This window comes from Protopterus annectens, chromosome 3.part1 (genome assembly GCF_019279795.1).
Source record: "Protopterus annectens isolate FY-2018-M chromosome 3.part1, PAN1.0, whole genome shotgun sequence".
Taxonomy (NCBI): Eukaryota; Metazoa; Chordata; order Ceratodontiformes; family Protopteridae; genus Protopterus; species Protopterus annectens.
This window is the reverse complement of record NC_056732.1, coordinates 1,742,906,753-1,742,929,574: the sequence shown is the minus strand read 5'-3', so window position 1 is coordinate 1,742,929,574 and position 22,822 is coordinate 1,742,906,753. Positions and strand designations below refer to the sequence as shown.

General features: G+C 36.2%; 1 protein-coding gene across 2 annotated transcripts in view; it reads right to left on the bottom strand.

The window, feature by feature from the left end:
* ARHGEF37 (Rho guanine nucleotide exchange factor 37) overlaps positions 1-22,822 on the bottom strand; it is a 1,079,989-nt gene that overhangs the window by 340,329 nt on the left and 716,838 nt on the right. For both annotated transcript variants that reach the window (XM_044067741.1, XM_044067740.1), the window contains exons 9-10: positions 20,267-20,397; positions 3,984-4,088 (exon numbers count right to left, since the gene is read on the bottom strand). In XM_044067741.1, coding sequence (XP_043923676.1) covers positions 3,984-4,088; positions 20,267-20,397 — 236 coding nt within the window. The remainder of the gene's footprint in view (positions 1-3,983; positions 4,089-20,266; positions 20,398-22,822) is intronic.

Sequence of the window (22,822 nt, the reverse complement as noted above, 5' to 3'; positions counted from 1 at the left end):
GATTTCTTTAGATGTAGCATTTCTAACAGATCTGGACCAGACATGGCTTTGTAAGTCAAACAGAGATCGCCTCTAAGTAGGTGATATGAGACAGAGAATAGCTGGAGTTTTTTTTTAGTCTGTCCATATAGGACAAGTGTTTAAGGCCTAGAATCCTCTTTGTGAGGTACTTTTGTGGCCTCTCCAGTTGTTGCAGGTATCTAGCAAGGTACATGCCAAATGGGGCATTGTACTCGATGATTGACCTAATGAGGGAAGAGTAGAGAGAGAGAGAGAGAGACAATGACCTCTTTCTTTCTGGATGCAAACCCCTTAGTAATGAGATGTGCCACACAGAAGGACTTTCTGACCACAGTGACAATGTCATGGTCAAAAGAGAGGTTGCTGTCATCCTGTGTTCCCAGATCTCTTATAACACCTTCTGTGTTCAGTGGACTACCATTGATGTGGTAACTTGTGGGAACTGGGTTTTTCCTAAAGGGGATGATGACACATGTTTTGGCATTGAGCTTAAGGCCATGGTTCTGACACCAGTCATTGGTCTCAGTGAGACCTTTCTGTAGGATGTCAACATCACTTGGGGAGTTGATAATAGCTTCCAACTTGTAATCATCTGCAAACTTTGTCAGCCAGAGTCCTTTCGTGTTGGCCTATCATCAGAAAAGTAGATACCAAACAGGAGAGGACCCAGGACCATACCTATGGGACTCCACTCATGACTGGTCAGCAGTCTGACTTGGAGTCAGCTACTTTCAAACTGTGGGGTCTAGCTGTGATCCAGTTTGCAACCCACCTAGTGATATAGGGGTTGATGCCTAGCTTAGTGAGTTTTTCTATGATATCTGAGTGGAGAATGGTATCAAAGGTCTTGGCCAGATCAAAGTAGGCTGTATGAACCACCTTGCCTTCATCCACAGCTCTGGTGACTGACTCAAAGAAGTCAACCAAGTTGAGCCGGCATGATCTACCCTTCATAAAACCAAACAGTGCGGGATCCAGAGTATGGAGATTCCCTGTATCCTTGTTTATTAAGTCCATGATGATGCGTTCCATACCTTTGCATATGAGACTCATCAGAATAATGCAACAATATTTCCCAGGGTCTGTAGTCACTCCTCATTTGTGGCTGTGATTGAACAGGGCACACAGGTAAGATGCCAGTTCACTCTGTAGTTCATTTAAAATACAGCCAAGGATACTGTCAGGTCCCATTGAAGCTGTATTCTTGGCCTTGGACAGTGCTGTTTTAACCTGTGCAGCAGGAATATTGGGTGCCTGGCAATCTACTGGTAAAGTCGACACTGAATCTGTCAGCCAGTATATTGGCTATATCTGTTGGCTTGGTATAGGAGGTACCATTGTGCAGTAGCTCAGAGCAAATCTGGGTATTGCTGTGGAGATTCTTTACATAACTATAGAAGGCCTTGTGGTTGTCTTTACTATCTGCTGCAATTCTGTTTTCATAGCTAGCTTTAGATGATTTGATGAGGGATCTCAAGCTTTTGTTGAGGCTGGTAAGGGACTTTTTCTAGTCTTGGGACTTCACCTTATTCTGCATCATTTTCCTCCATCTGTTGTAGAGTTTGTTTATCTCAGGGGACCACCAGATTAGCTTCCTTTTTTGGGAGGAGAGAGTCTTGGTTCTATTGGGTATGGCGAGATCCATGCATTTGTGTACATGTTCATACAGTGCATTGGTGTATGATTCGGCGGTCATGCAACTATTCTCCATTTGCATGGGTGCTGTGAAGTTAGCCACCTCTGTTTTTAGGAGCCCAAAGTTAGCTTTGGAGAAGTGTTTCATGGTGGTTACCTTTGCAGGGGGGGGGGGGGGGCGGTGGATTTCCAAGGTGATTAGTTTATGGTTGGATCTAACCAGGGAGGAGTTGACTATTGGTGTAGAGCAATGGTCACCCATGTTGGTAATGACCAGGTCAGTGATGTTGCTACCTCTAGTGGGGGTAAGAATGAGCTGGTCCAGTGCATTGGAATTAATGAATTCCAGGAAATATTGGGCAAGTGTATTGGTACATGAGTAGTTTTCCCAGTTAATGGAGGGGTAGTTGAAGTTGCCCAGTATGAGAGTGTTAGTTTGGACCCTAATATTCTCCAGGTTGCTTAGGAATGTGGAGTGTGAGTCTTGGGGCATGGTTGGTGACCTACAGCAGGCTACAGCCTGAATCGCTGTCTTACCCAATGTTAGCTGCACTTGAAGTATCTCTGATGCGTTATGTTCTACCAGTCTGGAGTTTGTGCATCCTTTATGAATATGGAAACGCCACCACCTTTGGAGCTTCGATCCAAGTTCTGGGGCCGAAAGGTGTGGAATGAGATGTAGCCTGGTAGCACAGGGGTGCTTTCTGCTGCTTTAAACCAGGTCTGTGTTACAGCACAAATGTCAATGTTCACATTTTATGGAGTGCTTCGAGCAAGTGTATTTTGAGATTTAGACTTCTAGCTTTGGGCAACATAACCCTCACATTGCATTTGTTTGTAGCTGTTATGGTGGTAATTTGGTCTTTGGAACACCATGTAAAAAAGGCACTATAGGGGTGGCAAGAGCCATGGCAGGTATCCGGAAGCCCAGGGGTGACAGATGCAGGCCATCTCTGGCAAAGCATCGAGATCTGTCAGTCATGTCATCCCAGGCAGACAGATACTGGATCCCCTTAGAATAACACCAGAAACTTAGCCAATTGTTGAAGTCAATCATTTTCTACTTGTACTGTAGTATCATTCTGGGTGATGGTAGGATGCTGCTCAGGGCTAGGGTCATACCCGCCTTGGCTACATAATCCTAAAGCTCCTCCATGTCTCTTTTTATGTAGTCCAGGGAGGTACATCTCAGGTCATTCACACCCACACGTACAATGACAGAGTCATATTTGTACATGTTGTTGAGGGACCTGAGTGCATGCATTATGTGGCGGATCCCGGCACCTGACAGGCATCTGACTGTTACTTTATCCTTATTCACCCTAGTGAGTGGGACATCAGTGTGCCTCACTATCGAGTTACCTATGACTAGTGTGTTGGGCATGCTGTTTTGCCTTAGGTGCTTTGGTTGACTGGCACACTGTTTAGGAGAGTTATGTGTCTTGTGATTAGTGTTGTGAGAAGAAAGGCTTGGGGGCTCATAAATTTACAAACAGTCCTGGATACAGCAAATCTGTATCTGGACTAGACTAGTTACAGAAAAGGTGGGAAAGAAGTGCAAACGCGGGCTTTGTTGAGACTCCAAACCTTCTGTGAAAAATATCCTGACCACGCAGTAGCCTACATCTTTTGAGAGGTGTGTAAAAAAATAGCAGTACCAATCCAGCAAATATTGCTCCCCGCATGGTATAACTATTCATCCCATTTTTCCTTGTAAGTCTGAATGTTTGATTATGCACAGACACTAGCCATTCTACAGCTCTGTTGTCCACTTTCCAGTTTTCATAGGTTCATAGGCTCATAGATTAGTACTACATTAAGTCTCGCACAAACAACAGTAAGCAGGGCACCATTAGTTGTATTCTGTTTTAAAATGAACTTTGTTATATTTTAGGACAAGATGGTCAGTGAGAGTTTCCCCATTATTTCCTCACTATATTAGGATTTATGCAGGTTAAGAAGGGAAGGAATGACAGTATTCTTTTTCTTGATACAGGTGATGCAAAGACATACTCATATCAGGTAACTCTGCTGGGACTTCACATACTGCATACTAAATAAGCTTGTTTAAATGTGGATCGATATGAACAACAAAGTGAAGGAGAACACAAGTAAAAATGTAAGCACTATTTCACAATAGCAGGCTATAACTTGCTGCAGTCATGATTCAGTCCAGTCGTACATCTTGCAAAAGCAGACCAATGCAAAATCAGTGCATCAACATTTGATTATCTGTAGCCATTTCAGCTGCATTTGTAACATTAAATTTGTCTATAATTTTAGTGGTAATATCGTCACATGAATAAGCCATGTCTGAGGAACTGTACCTCAAGATACTTCAAGTAGGTTTCCATGTTCTCCTTCAGCTCTATGATATTTTTTCTCAGAATATCAAACTTCTCTTCCAGCTCATCATATTGTTTGTCTTCAGTCTAAAAACAATAAAGACCAGTCAATTTAGATCTTATGAGAAAAGCAAGCTGCTCTATACCACATGTAAATTACAATACATCTTGAATAAAAGGTGATGTTTTCCTATTAAAGTAGGCTAGTGTAAAGGCATGCAAAGAAAATGGACGGAGTACTGAGTTCACTCTGACAATGACACAAAATACCAAAATTGTAGAATAAAGAAGTTGCAGAGTTCCACGACAGATTTACCTTTTATTAAACAAAAAGAAGTAAGCGCTTTCGCGATCTACCCAGATCGCTTCTTCAGACTGTATTACTAAGTAAAGCTTTAAAATGCTTGGTTAGATAGTTTGACATTGTAATACAGTCTGAAGAAGCGATCTGGGTAGATCGTGAAAGCACTTACTTCTTTTTGTTTAATAAAAGGTAAATCTGTCGTGGAGCTCTGCAACTTCTTTATCCTACAATAGTGTAAAGGCATCTAGGAATGATGTTTAGAGAGAATTTATAAATGGTGGGCATATTGTAGTCAAGGGGTGTGAACGTCATAAAGGGAGCCAGCTAAAGTAACAGTTCAGAGGAGGGAGGGGCTTGCCTGAAGGAGAGAGGTATCTATTCCACTGTGCATATCATTAGTGTGAGTACACATACTATGCTGTAACAATTCTTGAATGCAAAAGCTGACACAGTTGCATTGTTAGTAATGTTTATTTTTTCAGTACTTTATTTCTCTCAACAGAATATGGTATCTGTTCTTTATAATTAATCATTGAGTCATATAATAACATCTGGGTAGTATCTTTCTATACTTAAATTATCCCTTTATTTTAAATGATAATTTGGCTAAAAAGAGATGTATAATGTGGCTACGTCAATATGGTGCTAGAACATTTCTGACTATAAAAAATGCAATCTTACCAAATTTTATTTTTCTCATCTTAAGTACTGCTATAGATAAAATATAAACAGTCACTATATGTAGAAAGAACTTTAAATTGGAGAATTAATATAATTGTGCCCTTGCTTGAAATCCATAATCTCAGTACATAACATTTACTTCTGTAAAGGCAGACATTGACTGAATGTAGCTTAGTCATAGAATCTATGGCTAAAGTGAATGTCTATTTCATGCAATTGTGTGAACCACTCTAAAAAAAGAACACGGGCATAAACCATGTTAACTTCAAGAAAACACAGGAGATAACATTAGAAAATCATGTATTTGTGTTGCCAACTGATTTAACAATTTCTGGAAAAGATTTAGGCCATTCCACCCTTTTTTCTTACAAGACTCTAGCCTCTATCTTTCCTATTCATTTCTGCTTCAGGCAGCAGTTTCACTGCTGACCAGCCATTCCAAACTTAATCCTGTACACTAGCTACTGTCAGAGAGACTGTGCAAACTCTGACACCTGATGTTCCACTAGGGAAGTTAGAAACATCTGACTTTTCCACTTCCTTGTAAACAACAGTCTTGTTTCCTATCCACCATCTTGTTTTAGAGTCAGAAGAGAGTCTTACAAAACATCAGTTTACTTAGTTTCCATCAAACATAAACCCTCTTCCACCTCACTCAGTTCCTGACATACAGCGTTGCCAGCATAATGGTTGTCCAAAAGAAATAAAAAAATGGAAGGGTGGAGAGAGACGGTAACAATCCAGAGAAAGGAAAACATAAAATGAGATGTCAGAAACAAGGAGGAAGACCACTCCATAAAGGAGGCAAGGAATTATGCAGGACTAGAACTCAGGTTAAACATCTTGCTCTATAGGGTATTCATTTAAGCAAGCAAGAAACAAGGCATTAAAAAAAAAGGAGCAGTGGAGTGTTGGTGGATTGTTATTATTATCCTCCAGACATATCAAGGGTGAATTTTAAGTGACTGGATAATAAAATAAAAAAGGGAGAATGAAAAAAGCAATAATACTCAAGAAGGATCGGAATATACCAAGAGCACACCAGGAGATTCTGGTCTAAAGATAGTGAGGGAGTAGCAATTGAATTGAACTGAATGACATTTTGGTTCAGTGAACAGGTACAGGACTGTATGAGAATAGAATAGAATTCTGGCTGTGATCCTTATCAAAGCAAATTAAGCCAAAATGGATCATGCCCCTGTGTTGTTTAGAGTGGATGGAGGTCTTAAAAATGGAAAAAATGTAAACAACGATATGAGACTTAAGTGATGTGGATTCTGCTAAGCTTAGGAGACTGGGAGCGAACTGTGAAAGTAAATAAACTATGAGTGTGGGAATTAGTCAGGAATGCAGTACTCAGGCCTATGGAGAAGGGTGAGGCAAAAATGAACAACTAGGAAAAGGATGACATGGCTTTACAGGAATGTGAAGCTAGTGATTAGGGCAGCATAGAGTCATAAGAGATAGAAGAAGGGTTGAGGCAGAGGAGGTACAATAGAATACAATACAATGAAACTAGCTGGAAAATAACAAAGGTGGTGAGGGCAGCAAAGATTCATGTTGAAAGGAAATTGACATAAGGGATCAGGATGGAAAATAATAGCTTTTAGGTGTGCAATAGAAAGGAGGAAAAGTGGGACAAACCCAGTCAAACTGAGAAAAGACCGGAAGGAAATGACAAGAGTTCTAATAAAGTGCAGGCACTGAAGGAACATTTTGATGTATTCTTCACAAAGGAAATCAAGGGGAGGGTACCACGCTGGGTAGGGGGCTGGGAATAGCAGTATATGCACAACAGGATATATATTTATTTATTTAATTATTTTTATTTATTTATTTGTTGACATTTGATCTTTGATATCTTCCCAAGTCAAACAGCTTAACAAACACCAGAACAAAGGCACTACATCTTTAGCAGCAGATAAATAGAATGTAATACAGCAATAGATTCATTACACTGTTTCTTTACTGTCTCTGGAATAAGTTGCCCCTGCTGATTAAATAGCATGATACATTATCATCCTTTAAACACAGTCTGGATGACTGGATTTGGACCCTCAAATTTATCCTGGCCTAGTCATCCTTTAGAAAAGGGTACAACCTGAGTTAAAATTGGCACTGCATTAATAGCTGTAAGCCTAAATTGCCTTGAAACTCCTATGAATCCTACTATGTCTGTGAAACAAGCAACATTATTAAAATGAAGACAGTGACATATGCAAATGAAGGTAAACAAATCACAGGGTGATTCAGAAATGTACATTTTTTGCACAACAAAGTACTACTGCCAGTGGTGTTGACAACAGTAAAACCCTGTTGTTACAAGAAAGCAAGCATGGGATAGCCACCATAATGAATATGTATATACAAGAGGCTGTTTGCACTCTGCATCATCATCATCATAAGTACCACCAAGTAATTTGTCTGAGATTAACATGCCATGCCCTCCATGATAACAAAAAAAATGGACTGTGTGGAATGAGACACCATTCAGGAGATGGACGAGATACATCACCCTCATGCATGGGCTTGTGAGATGTTCACATTATGCATCCCTGTACACACTGTGATTCATGGTATTTAGTAACAGGGACCATCGAATAAACAACATGGGACACAGTGGGCATATCCCACACATATGTGTCAAATGTATGCTATCAGCTCTTTGAAAATCATGCTGGCATTTTATGACATAGCCCAGTTCCCTGACACTGACTGCACCCACATTACAATAAAGACCCCACCTGAAAATCCAATACAATGGTATATCAGCTGTGAAAGATTCCACTACTTCATTTGCCAAATGGTCTGTAATACATGGAGTATAATATACAATGTATCAGCAAGCCACTCAGGCAGTGCCACTGATTTCCACATCTGGCATAAGTGTTTTGTGTGAGGTGATTTTCAACATGGCCATCTTAATGACACAGCTGAATATGCCTTGGAGCCATGGCCAATGAAATAATTAGAAGTGAATGGGAGTGTGTGAGATATTGGTAGCTGAGTATGGGGGGATGGGGATATTGGTCAGGAAGGAGCTGGTCTTTCCAGCATCATGTAACTAACTACTGGTGGGCAGTGCTGATGTATGTGCATATGTGTGTGTGTGTACTGCTGTTGTAGAGGCCACTGAGCCCAAGTTTGTTAGTTAACTAGTAAACTGACAGCCTTCTTTTTATACCCAGCCTCCTACTTGCTTCTTTGCAATCATCTTTGTCTTGCTTTTCAAACCGCAAAAAATCCTGCCCTATTCAATCTCCTTCCTTCCACACAGCCAGAAGCTTAATGAAACACTTGTATCAAGGAGCTTAACCTACATCAACAAATAAATAAGACTTATCTGTGACATTATTATCTAAGCCTAATGGATTCCCAGGCATCTGTGTCAATAGAATGAGTTCCCCTTCTGTGTCAAACAAAACAGTACTCTGGCCACCATCAGAGTTAATGTTGATAACTGAATGGGGAGTTGCAAATTCTCTCCTGAATTTTCCTGCATAGTCTAGCTAGACAAAGTGTTGAATAACATTAAATTGCATAGTAATTCAATGGGTTAATCAGCTGTGCTGTTAATGGCCCTAGTACTGCTTGCTGACTATCAGCCTATGACCCTTTGAACACAAGATCTATTGACTCCATTTATGTTATTTGTCTATGAAGAAAAGTGTTACCTTTGAATTTCTAGTATATTTTGAGTCAATACAAAATGTTCTTGCTGAAAAAAATTCTAGGACTACATTTTTTTAGAATTCCACTCTGCACCACCCAGATGGCCATATGTTAACTGACTTTTTTCACTGCCACTGCTTGATACACTCGTGCCTACAAAGTAAAAGTCATCTAACCTGCCTATTCCTTTCTGGCTGAAAGTAGAGGGCACCAGGCCTGGAAGATTTGAGTGTACATATGAAAATGGTAGATGCTATTTTCAGATGTAATCAGCAAAAATTAACATTATTCAGTCTTGGAGTCAAAATGCTGAAAAACTGAAAACATTCAAATATGCAATCACAACTGCATACCTTTCCTTTAACAGTTCTTGCCTAAAAGTTTCATTCTATTCATGTTAAGATTACACCTCAGGATAAGCAATTCTATCACAAGTATTTCCATTACATAAGGCTATTTCATTGTCACTTTTGTCAATTCAATTATCCTTTAAGAAATGTAGAATGGAGGGGGCATGGCCAGGATACTGACAGGTTGACAGCAATTTTTCTCAGCTCTCTTATCTAAGTTATATTTCTGACAGGAATTTTTAAAAACTGAGACTCTTAAACTTAACCAGTAACTTCTACTACAGTTTTTGGAAGTCTACGATGGATTATTTTGTTTAAATTCTATGATTTTTCTGTCAAAATTCAAGCAGAAAGGGCTCAGATTTCTCAACAGAATGAGTTATCAAAAGAACACTTCACAATACCAGACAATAAAGAAGGAACTACAAACTTTACTATCTACCATGCAGGATTTATCTTTAAAGTTTGACAAAATGGACAAAAACTTGACTCTTTTAAAGAAAAAATGCACAAAACAAATGGAACAGTTACATGAATCAATAATGCAACATAAGACTCAGATTGTTAACATATTAGAAACATTAAATGACATGGGAATCAGACTCATGGAACAAGAACGTCAACTTGAGTCTCTCTCAAAACAAAATACTTTTCTAACAAACAAATTAGATGACGTAGCAAAAAGGTCAAGGAGAAACAACTTGCATATTTATGGACTACCAGAAAAGACTGGAGACAGTATCATAAATTTCATCCAACCTCTCTTACAAATGTTCTGAATTGAGTCTTTTTCTTATAGAATTAAAACAGCCCATAGGTCACTGGCAGTTCCTTCATCTACCAGCAAAGCAAATAAAAGTCTAAGATAAATAATAGTAAGATTTATATCTTTTCAGGACAAGGAACTAGTGCTAAAAACTGCATAGTCAAATCTCCTGTCAAATAGCAAAATAATATAATATGATTTGACATTGATTACTCATTGGAGGTAACCACAAAAAGAAAATAATGTTTACCTTTAATAAAATAATTGAAGAAGAGACATTTCAAGGTTCATTTACTGTTTCCTGTGAGACTTAAAATCTTTTTCTCAAAGCAAAGACTTTTGACACCTTGGATGTGGTTGTTTCTTTTTTAATATCTAACAAAACTTTAAATCAAACAGAAGAAATGGATTGGACCAGTTTTACCCTAAAATGCCAAGCAGAGTGGAATGAATGGAAAAAACAGACAAAAAGAAGAAGAGACTAAATGCCAAGTAACATTTAAATAATTATTTTACATATTTTTCCTTTTTATACAACATACAAATTATCTAAAGGAAACCACACTTTAGTCACATGGCAAAGATATGAAGTTTCCTAAAATATACAACAAAACAATGCCTTTTAACTAAAATACTACAATCTGAAAAGGAAAAAAGGTAAAAACTTTTTATTCTTGTTTATTAACTAGAGTACTAACTTAAAAGCTTGGTAATGCTTGAAAAAATCTGCAAAAAACTAATATCTCTCAAAGTATAGCAAATAACAATAGCATAATACATGAAACAAAACCGTGCTTTATCTGCTTATACATGTTGTTAGTGTTGTTGTATCATAGTCTCAGACAAGTTACTTTCAAAAAAGAAAGGGGAAAAAAGAAGCTTAAAGAAAATGAAAACTTTTAAGTAATACGTTTTTCTGTGTAGTGTAGACATAGAGAGTTATTTATAGCTTAAAAAGGCACTTAAATTAACATTTAAACGTTTAATTGAACATACAGTTTAAATATATATTTCTAAATAATTTCTAAACTTTAAGAAACAGAAGATATGTGCCTGTTTTATTTAATCTTTGTCTATGAATGTTTCATGGCTTAACTGGTTTAATGATTAGTACCTGCTTAAATAGGAAAATAAATATTTTTCTTTTTTATATGGAATTAACAAGGCTTATTACAGTTAAAATAAAAGTGATTGTAAACTTGATTTTACCTACAGAGATGTGTTTGGACTTTACAGTCATTTAGAAGAAGGGAAAGCTCTCAAGCACTCCTTAAACACGTTACATGTTTAGAAGTATTCAAATTGCTTACTTACTTGTTTCTCAGCTTCCTGCCAAGGCCACGAGCTGAAACACTTGTTTTCTTGTTCACAAGATTTTTTTTCCATTATTAGCATATTTAGAAGCTAAAAATCCTTTTACAACCATGTGAGTGCTTGAAAATGAAAGTAAAAGGCTCAGGCATGATGTAAGCACTCAGGTTAATGGTTAACAATGATCTGTTTGAAATTTTCAGCTTCTTAAAGGAATATTTCCATAATAACATGCAAAACTGTATAATTTGAATAAGAGTAAAAGCAGTGAGAGATTTACCAACAAGTAATTTATTGAACGTGTAAAAGAGATATCTGATTTTAATGAAAATAGACAGGACATTGGTGTAAATAGATCATATAAAATAAAGAGCTTAATGTGAAGCAGACTGTACTACTACACAATATAATAACAGCAACCTCACTGGGTTTAACTAGAGTGATGGAACCTTGTTATCCATTTTTATAGATCTGAACTGTTTTGCTGATTAGTTAGATTAATCTGAATGTCAAACATTAATCCATTCTTATCAAAAGGAGTTTGATTAATGGACAACTGTTGTATATTATAAGCAAACACAAAAAGTAATTGTAACTTGCATTATTTTAATATCAAATTAATATGCTTAATATAGTAATATGGTTATGTTAAATTTTTTTTCTTGGATTTAAAATCATATTTTATGAAAAATGTCTTATATGAATAGGATATAAGACATAGCAAGATTTGTTTCTGTTAGACAGAATGTATAGATAATTGGGTTGAGAAATTATTATTGGAGGGGTGTTACAAGGTACGCTTGAAAGGAGAGTCTGTTAAAAGCTGGGGTTTGTTCCCCCATAGGAGAGTTAGTTTGTTTTTTGTCTCAGTCTTTAAGGTTTTGTTTAATTCCTTTTTACAGGGTGTCTATGAGTTCTAATTACTTTGCTACATCAAATGAAAATAAGTCATTCTCTTTAGATAAATCTGTGTGCCTATTAGTTAATATATATATACATGACTAGCAGTCTGAGTGGTAATAATTTAACTATGAAATGTATTTTCACTAATGTAAATGATCTGAATAATAATTGAAAAAGGGAAGCCTCTTAAAATATTTGATGTTTAATGCTCAGCTTATTTTTTTGCAAGAAACATACCTTATACAAGAATACATAAATACAATTAACACAAATAACTGTATATATTGCACTAGAAACAGAGAGAAGAGTAGCAGTCTTATGGAAAATCTCAAACTTAATGCCAAAAATCTTAAATACAGATTATGACAAAACAAGGATGTTCTGTTTAGCAATGATATCCATAAATGGAAAGATATACACTATAGTAAACATGTATTGAATACCTGGATTAGGTGTTAAAGTAGCCAAGCAGCATTTAGAACACATTGTACACCATGTTAAAGGAGAAATAATCATAGAAGGAGACTTTAAATGGATAATGAATGATGAGGACACTGATGCTAGAAACATAGAAAAGAAAACAACAATTTCTAGTGTGCTATCTGATTTTACTGAAACTTATAATATTACAGGCATTAATGAATATGCTGATCCTAATACATTATTCTTTACACATTGCTCTCATCAACATGATACACATTCAAGAATAGACAGAGTGTACATATCAAGAGATCTAACTACAAAGTTGGATAAAGTCAAAGTAGTCACATGCCCATTGTCAGACAATAATACAATTACTTTTGATTTAGATTTAAATACAAATCAAAGAATAACTGTAACTAGAATTCCTTCATACATAACAAACTTAAAGGATTTTAAGGAATTTAAAGAGATACAAGCATTTTTAAACATCAATCTTACTGAATGCATATCAAAGATATATATTTGGGACTCCTTTAAGTCATATGTATATGCTAATGCATTAATTTGGTTTAAAAGCAAGGCAAGGCAATGGGATAAAGACTTACTGGAATTCAAAGCAAACATTGATACATTAAAGCTAAACTTTCAGAAGGGAAAGATACATTTAATAAGTGAACTAGATGACATGAATAAAAAAACATTTAGAGATACTATATCATAAGACAATGATACATTAAGAGAATATCAAACTATGTTCTTATTCAATGAACCCCAGAAATCAGAAAAGAATAGCAAATATAGGTAAAAAGATCATAAAAGCTAATCAAATAAAGGAAATATACATTCCCAATGCCAGAAAGAAAGGATCAGACTTAGAAGGGATATTAGAAGCATTTAAATTATACTTCCATAAAGTTAACACCCAAAAGGAAATAATATAAATGCAAAACATGTTAAAGTCGTTCTTTAGAAAATACATCAATAACAAACTAACATATGATAATATAAAATCAATAGACAAACAAATAACCATGACCAAACTTAAATCCTAAATTAAAGTTTTAAAGCCAAATAAAGCACTTGGCATAGATAATATGATCCCAGAAATGTTCAAATTATTAACCAAAGAAGCTCTGGTATTACTATTAAAAATATTTATATTAGTAAAGGAAGGCAAAAATATTCCTCTTTCTTGGAAATATACAATTGTTTGTTTGTTTGTGTCTTTCGGCTTTTCCCGGTTAGGGGTCGCCACAGCAGAACTCCGGTCCGCTAATGATTGGTAGTGGATTTTTACGTACTGGGTTACCAGCCCTGACGCACAACCTTCAACGAAGGCACGCCACATTCAAGTATGCCTCCACACAGAAGACGCTTTAGCTATACAATAATACCACTTATTTTAAACCAGATAAAAATGCAAATGAATGTTAATTTTACAGACCTGTATCTTTACTAAATGTTGATTATAAAATGTTTATGCACTACACGAGGCTAGGATCTACTTCCATTATTAATAGGCAAAAATCAAACTGGCTTTAAAAAAGACAGAACTCTATATGATAACATTAAACAAATTATACCTAGAATTGATTGCATTAATCATACAAAAAGTAACATGAATATAGTCAGTTTAGACATAAATAGTGCATTTGATTGTGTCCACTTGGATTATTTATGGTTAGTTCTAGAAAAATATGGATTTTCTCAAAAATTCACTCAAGTAATTAAATCACTTAATTTATTACTTATTTTATTCTGCATTTGTTGACTGGGAGAGTCTGACTGAATACATGTCCATTTTCAGTGGAGGCCCAGGGAGAAAAGATCCACAAATCAATTACAAGCAATTACAAGGAGTATAGCAATCATATTTACATAGATAGTACATAAGAATGAAAATTAAAATTAGATACATAGAATAAAAAAAAAACATCTTTTATGATTTTTTACAGTTAGAATGAGCCAATATATAAGTAAGAATTACAGAATAAGATACAAAGGTAAGAGCTGCATATTGAAAGTGACATATTTTACAGTTTTATACAGTTAGATTGTGTACAAGTTTGATGTAGTCAGGTTGATAGTAGTAGGTAAAACAACAGAGTTTAGTAGTAAGATATATAGAGTAAGTATAAAACCAAGTGTCAAGATGGAGAAAGAAAAGAAAATTATAATGAAACTGTGCCTAGCAATGTTTTAGTGCCCCTATATGTATAGGTACTAACTGAGAGGCCAGGTGTAGAGATAACACTGTCAGGAAGCTGGAAATAAAAAAAAGCTGCAGTCCCTCTTAGCGGTATAGTTCTAAAACAGAGACCAGGAGATTAAAGAAGAGGGTGGATATGTTTGGGGAGGTTAGCCTGGGGGGGAACATAAATACATCCATGTGAGTTTTAGGTGTTCTTTGAGTAGTCTTTTAAATGTAACCTTTGAGTCTGTTGAGGTATAGCAGAGGGTAGGGAGTTCTAAGTTTTACCTATATAATTATGGAAGAGGGTGTCCTCTGCTGTGTTTTTGATCTTGGTGACCTTGATCAGCTTTTTATCACCACAGCATAGTTGTCTAGGGTGAGTTTGTAGTTTTAGTAGGTTGGCCAGTGCTGGAGTTTTATCTGGAAATAGTAGTAGTTTGTGTGGAAAAGAAAGCTGATGAAAGGACAGGAGATTAGGAATGGCAGTGGTGGGATCGATAGAGGTCACCAGTAGCAAATTTGGCAATTTGATTGTAGCAGGTGTTGAGCTTGGCAATTTCTGCTTTGAGTAGGTTGGTAAAAATGGGTGAGGCATAGAACAGATTAGAGAAGAGGTGAGTTTGAGCAATTGTTGTCCTGGCGATTTGTGTTAGAAATGGTTTATTTTTATAAAGATTGTCCAGTTTTTATGGATATTTCTAATGGTTTGATTTATATGCAGATCAAATTTGAGATTATTATCAATGATCACTCCTAGCATTTTTATATGATTGTCTGGGGAGATAATAGTTCAATTCCTGGACACAATGTTAAATGGGCTGGGTATTATGGTTGATTTGTTTGGACTACATAGCAGACGTTTGCTTTTGGGGGGATTTAGTATTAGGCTTTTGTTAAGAAACCATGTTTTGGTAGTTTGGAAGATTTTTTGGGTGATGGAGAGGAGTTCCTGTGGATCAGAGGCTGAACAGACTAGTGTTGAGTCATCAGCATATTGAATAACAGTTGCATCTTGACAGATGCTGTGAAGATTATTGGTGAAAATGGAGAATAGGAGAGGTCCTACAATGGACCCTTGTGGGACTCCTGTGGTGATGGGTAGCAGTGAAGATAGGTTGTTGTCCCATTGAACTGCTTGTTGTCTTCCTTGTAGGTAATTCTGAAACCAGTACTAAGGCCCAGGTCAGTAAGAACTTGAAGTAGTTTAGGATGGTTGACCATATCAAAGGCCTTTGACAGGTCCAAGAATATGGAAGATGTTAGGTTGTTGTGTGTTTGTTTTGGTTGATGAAGTCTGTGAAAGAAAGAAGGGCAGTGGTCGAAATCCATGCTGGGTGGGAGAGCGAAGTTGGTTGTTGAGTAGGTATGGCATGAGTTAGTGGTGTACATATTTTTCAAGTATTTTAGCTAGTGGAGACAAGATGGCAATGGGGCAATAGTTAGTGGGGTCTGTGGAAGTACTACCTTTGTGGAGGGGGATGATATAGGAGGTCTTCCAGATAGGTGGAATAGTGGTTTCTGAAATATCTTTATTATATATAAAGATTGCATCATGCTTTTCTAAATCTTTAGAAATTACTAAAGGTACAAAACAGGGATGCCCCTTGTCTCCATTATTATTTGCCTTAGTAATTGAACATTTTGCAAATTATATTCAAATGAATGAGAATATTAAGGGTATACAAATTGACAATAGTCTGGAAATGAAGGTTCATTTGTTTGCAGATGATATTTTGTTAACCTTAAAGGATGATATCACCACTCTAAAAGCTCTATTAAATTTAATTGAATACTTTCAGAAACTCTGGGGCCTTAAATTTAATGAAAATAAGACACAGATATTACTTATAAATTCTAATAAGAAAGCTGTAGATAAGGATTTTTCTAAATATATGCAATAAAATAAAATACTTGGGATTTACATTAACAGATGAACTACATAAAACAATAAAAATAAACTACTCTAATATTCTAAATAACACTCATTCAAAAATGGAATAAATACTTTTTTACAATGGAGGGCAGGTATTATATAATTAAAATAATTATTTTTCCAAACATTTTATACTTCATACAAGTTTTTTTCTATACCTTATCCTAAACCCCTATATAAAACAATTTAATAAATTAATGCAAATCATCTTATGGTATCCCAATAAACCCAGAATAGCTCTGAATCATCACTTATGACTGGGAAGCAGGAGGAATCAGACTTCCAATACAGAAATATATGTGCTGTCATCAAGTATAAAAACAATACAATTATGGGTAAATAATGCTTATTCTGCCAAATGGAAACACATGCATGAAAACATATGGTTAAAATCAGGTCTTACACTACCATCATAATATATTGAGTTGGAGAACATTTTATAGAAAACAAACAGAAGCTCATAAGTTCTAAGTTTATAAAAAACATTAAAATGATATAAAGCCCTTAGGAATCAGAATTCTAACATAAATGTTTGGTCATTCTTGCTATATCCTCTTGCATGCACACAAAATAACTTAAAAATGTTTGATATAGATATAATCCAGATTCTTAGAAAGCATGAACTGACTTATTGGTATCAGTTTCTAGACTCTGGACAAGATTTAACAATGGAACAAATAAGGAACACATTTGATTTAGGTAATGATCTATGGCTAAGCATACCAGATATAAGACAATGCATTTTAAACAGAATAGAGACAATACAATTAACAATCTGACAAAATATATCTAAACTTATAGAACACTTGTCTTTTTCAACAACACATGCTGTTCATGGAAAAGGTTACTTATCAAACAACTGTAAAATAAGAAAATTAATTTATATCATACAGATAATCTTTGGGACTACTATAAAACAATAAATAACCAAATGTCAAATGACAATGACAAGAAATTAATACTTGTGTATGCACACTCAAACACATCTGCAGATATATCTTTATGTGTAGTAGTCAAAGAAAAACATTAGAGCAATAGAGTTCACCCCCATATTACATAACTGTTAGAAATAAGCTTTCTAGTGGACCAATATAACATGACAATAGTTCATAGAGTACCTAAGGGAGCATTTCCTTAGTGTAACAACTGGGAACCAATAAAAATACTGTCTGGTACAATAAAGAATAAATGTTTTATGTTAAATTTCAAGATCAGATGCCACAATAAATAGTATCCTACTCTGTTTTTCTAGTTCTTTAAAAAGCCAAACAATGTAATAAACATGGTATTTTGCTGTCAGACAAATAATTAACAATATTTGTCTCTAAGAGATGAGTATTAATGTGTCTGCAGCAACATGTTGTGTAACTATTTCATGTTTACTTTTGTAACCTGTATCATAAAACATTAACACCATACATTATCCTTTACATTTTAATGTATTTACATATGAATACTATGTGTCTTATTAAACTGGAAACCCCACACTCAAAGTAACTGGCTTCAATAGTAATGATTCAGAGATATCCCAAGTCATGGGTACTTACTTTTCTTATAAAATACAAGGCCACAGTAGTGACCACCTTCTGTAGTCCTAAATATCAATCATGTTTCTTATATTTTGGTTCCATGTTTTGTTATATTGTCGCTGTCAGCAACCCCACCACCCCTCTACTCTCATGTCTATATATTTCACTGTGGCCAAGTGCTTCATGATTTCTTAATACTTCTTAGTTTCTTATAATGTCTTAGAGTTTGGTTGAGCACTAAATGGAAGTTAACATTTTTGTTAGGTGTTCCTCAGTGAAATCAGATAAATTAATTTGACGAAGTTGCATATTGGCCCAAATTCTCTGGGAATCCATGGTTTTATAATCATTACCTTATACAGATCCCCATAAATTGCCATGGAATAATAATGGCAGAGATTATGGAGCTGACCTTTCCCTTACAAGCACCTTGAGAAGTATGAATCTGATTACAGTCATAATTCTAAAGCATCTGTCCTTCCATCAAGTAGAGAAGCCTCAGCTGAAACCATTAGGTAAATATATGTGTGTGTATGTGTGTGTGTGTGTGTGTGTGTGTGTGTGTGTGTGTGTGTGTGTGTGTGTGTGTGTGTGTGTGTGTTTTAATGGACTGCACTGTGCAGCCCATTACCACTGAGCTGACATGTATTATTGTGGTTATTATTTATGTATTTTTTTGCTTACTTGACCACAGTCAGCCATCTGAGGTGTACACAGCTAATAAAGTAGCTGTAATTACTGGACTCATCCATGTGTGTGTGTATATGTGTGGGAGGTTTTGTGTTCAAGCAGGGGGCTGCATTCAGTTACAGTGTAGGAGTCTCTCGGCAACAGATAAGATTAAATATATTACAATTGTTATTACTTAAGCATTTATTCATTCTTCCATTTAATCTCAGTCAGACATCCGAAGTGTGCACAGTCAATGTTCAGTGCATATAGGGATCAAACTCCAAGTATTACTTGAAGCCTTCTATGAGCTTGCTGCCTAGTAATGGGGGTTGTATGCCTTATTACAAATCAGCTCATGCAGTACATTCTTAAATGTTGCAGACTATCAACATTTGCAAGTCTGAGTGAGAGACCAATAAAGTGGCTGTAATTGGTGGGCTCTTTGTGTGTGTGTGTGTGTGTGTGTGTGTGTGTGTGTGTGTGTGTGTGTGTGTGTGTGTGTGTGTGTGTGTGTATGTGTTTACAGTGAGGTTAAATGCGCTGCATTGTATATATCTGACAGTAACAAGCTGAAATATATTACTGGTAGTATTAGTTATTTATTCATTCATTTGATCAGAATCAGACATCTGAGGTGTAAACAGTCAATAAAGTGACTGCAATTGGTGGGCAAGGAGACAACTTGTGACTGAAACTGACCTGTCCCTGCTGTCCAACTTATCATAGTTAAACAGTCATTGATCTGGCTTGGTATAACTACTGTATGTTACAGTGAAACAAGCTAAAATATATTACAGCAACCATTTTTATTTGATCATGGACATTTAAAGCAGATACAGTCAATTAAATGGCAACACTCAGTGGATACTGAGGCAGTCAGTTGATGAAAGCAACTGACCCCAGCTATTTAATCACATTTTAACAGGCATAGACCTGCCATAATATAGTTCCACCTGATCAATTAGTTCTTAAGCCCTCACTGCTTTGAGGTCAGCAGCCACTACAGAACCCATCACACAGACAAATAGACATAGCCAAATGATGACATGGACAAGGTCATTAGACACTCCTCTGCCTTAGGTTACTCAGCTGTCCTTATCTTTGTTGTGAACGAAATGAGAGGAAGAAGCTTAAAAATATATGGGTCATTAGGGTCTGTAGCATCCTACTGTTTGTGCAATACATATTTCAGAAACTGTTAAATATTGTCATGTTAATCTACATTGCCTCATGAAACTTGTTTTGGAAAGAAACAAAATAACAGTTTGCAATTACATATTACAGTAGTACAACAGTTCAGTGTAGTTCACAAGCAGAGTATGCAGAATATCTAAAGTTTGCTGGGAAGAGTTTCTTAGCAACTCTAATACAAAAACATTTGTTTTAGTAGTACCTAAGTAAGTCTAATACAAGTACTCTTGTTTTATAAGTACCAGAGCAGGATGTAAGAGTGCCCCTTTGTTTTAGCAGACAAAAGAAAGTTAATAAATATATTTTTAGTGGTAAGAAATGCATTAGTTTGCTTACTTTTATTCTGAATCCAGTCTCATGCTTGATTAATTGACTTATCCTGGATGTTTTCTTAGCAATTGAATGTTTGTTAAGCCGTGCAATTTTCTCCATTATGGTAAGCTGCTCTGCTTTAATATACTTGTTTGCTGTAAAAAAGCAAAAACTTTACAAAGTTAGCAACATTAGCTGTAGCCACATGACAGCTGTACAAACTAATAACTTCATCATATTTTACAATGTAGTAGAAGCTTCATTACTGTTTCCAACAAAAAATATTAGATAATGCTTTCCATGTAGTCTTGGCATTTTATGCTCTGAGGCCAGTAAATTCCAATAAACTATCTCTTTCTTATGAATTCAAATAAATCAGAGATCTCTACAAAGCTAGTTATTCTAGTTTCATCAAGTGCAGGTTTTGAATACTTAACATGGTGGACTTCTTTGAGAAGATCACCAAAGCAATGAATGAGGGCAAAATGGTTCACACTGCCTACCTTGATTTGACAAAGGCATTTGACACAATACCTCCCTCATGCATTGTTAACAAGCTCAAGAAGTTATGTATAAACCCCTGTGTCACTTGATGGATAGCCAGCTGACTCACAGACAGGACCTAGAATGTTAGAATTAGGGAGCCCACCAATACAAAGAGGCCAATCACCAGAGGAGACTCACAGGGATCAGTCCTGGGAACACTCCTTTTTAGCATCTACATCTCTGAAGTTAAGGTCAATGTCAAGAAGACTGCAAATTAGGAGCAGTCACAGAATACCCCCCTGGCACTAATGTTCTCCAAGATGGGTTAACACAGACAAATACCTCATGTCAGAGTCATGGACAAAAACTAAATGCCAAGAAATACATAATAGTATCCTTTGGGAAGTCATTCATCCTAGTAACTCTCATATTAACAACACACCCCTTAAGAGTCGACCCAGTAGTGAAGGACTTGGATACACACATTGACAGTAATCTAACCTTTGACCATCATGTGTCTATGGTGGTGAGGAAAATTTTCTATGTTGTGCAACTTATAAAGAAAGGTAAGGTATCGAAGTCCAAGGACGTCATTGTTCCACTGTATTTGGCATTCATCAAACCTATCATTAAGTACAATGCCCTTTTTTTTATGGACCAAACTAGGCACACCCAGCAACTGGAACATCCACAGAGGCTCCTCAATAAAAGAACACCCACAGAGGTTCCTCATTAAAGAACACAGGTGGTAATTAACATGTCCTTTGCAGACCTCCTCAAAGCCCTATCCCTGTATTCTGTCTCCTATAGGTTATTGAGAGGATTTCTATACCTACCATACAATGTATTGTTGCATTCACACCCTGACGGACCTCCAGCATATCAACAAAACAAACAGGACCATAATTACCCATTCTAAAGATTTAAACTTTGCATGTGATATAAATAAGACCTGTGGGAGAGACAAGTATGTATCCCAAAGACTACCTGTTCTCTGGATCAGACTCCCCATCCATATGAAAGACAGCACCTCAGTATCCCTCCTCAAATGTAACTTGGCCAACTGGATGGGGAACAGGAAATTTCTCCCTGGTATGGCAAGTATCTCTCTAATGGACACAGACAGCCTGTAAATTGTTCATCTCCCAGGCCTCTGCTTGTAAATGTTTCATCTCCCAAGCTCCTGCTTACACTTATCCAAGGTACTTGATCTTGTCAGAGACATGGGATGTGTGGCTAGGCTTAAAAAAGACCCGGTGGTCATTAGCCTAGTACATATCTATGAACCTATGGACTTATGAATCTTAGTTTGGCAATTTTGTAATTAAAAAGATGGTATGATAAAATTCAGACTGTAAATAAGTATTGCTTCTAGCTCAGAAATATTAAACAAATTACAGATGGAACCTATACTGCCTTCTGGAAACTGAAAATATTATTAAGATTTCAGGACTTCATTACCCAACACGTTTGCTGATTATACCCCTTAATCTTGTGTAATATTTGTATGTTGCACTTTGTGTAAGCAACTAGTTTTAGACTGAACCATGGTCCATCTTGTCCATTCAACTGAAAGAGTCCTCTCTGACATTTTTTCCTAATTTACCTCAATGTTTTATAACATCAGAGTTAGCTATGTTAATTTAGAAGGTGCAATGGTTGACATCGCTTGCATTTTACTCAGGGGCAAGTATGCCTCACATAAAACAATTTATCTGGAAATCCATTTGATTAAGCAGGCTTGACAGATCATAGTTCACTTTGAAATTAACTACTGATATTAAAAAAATATGTATGTATCGGTAGTCTTCTAATGAACTATCTGTTATGCAGCAGGAGTTCTGTTATTTTCTCCAGAACATTCAGTAATGGGGAATACAACTACAATGTTTCTTATGATTTGGGTTACATGGATCTAGAAGCGCAGATGAGCCACATAAGCTGCTAGAGATGATGGATTTAGAAGTTCTGCTGAGTCACAGAAGTTGATCAGGATGATGTTATATACCATAACTTGTGTTACAATGTAACATGCTAGTAGACCATGCTGCAGGTCACGTGGTCAGTACCTTGCAGGAGGTGCCACAAACTTCA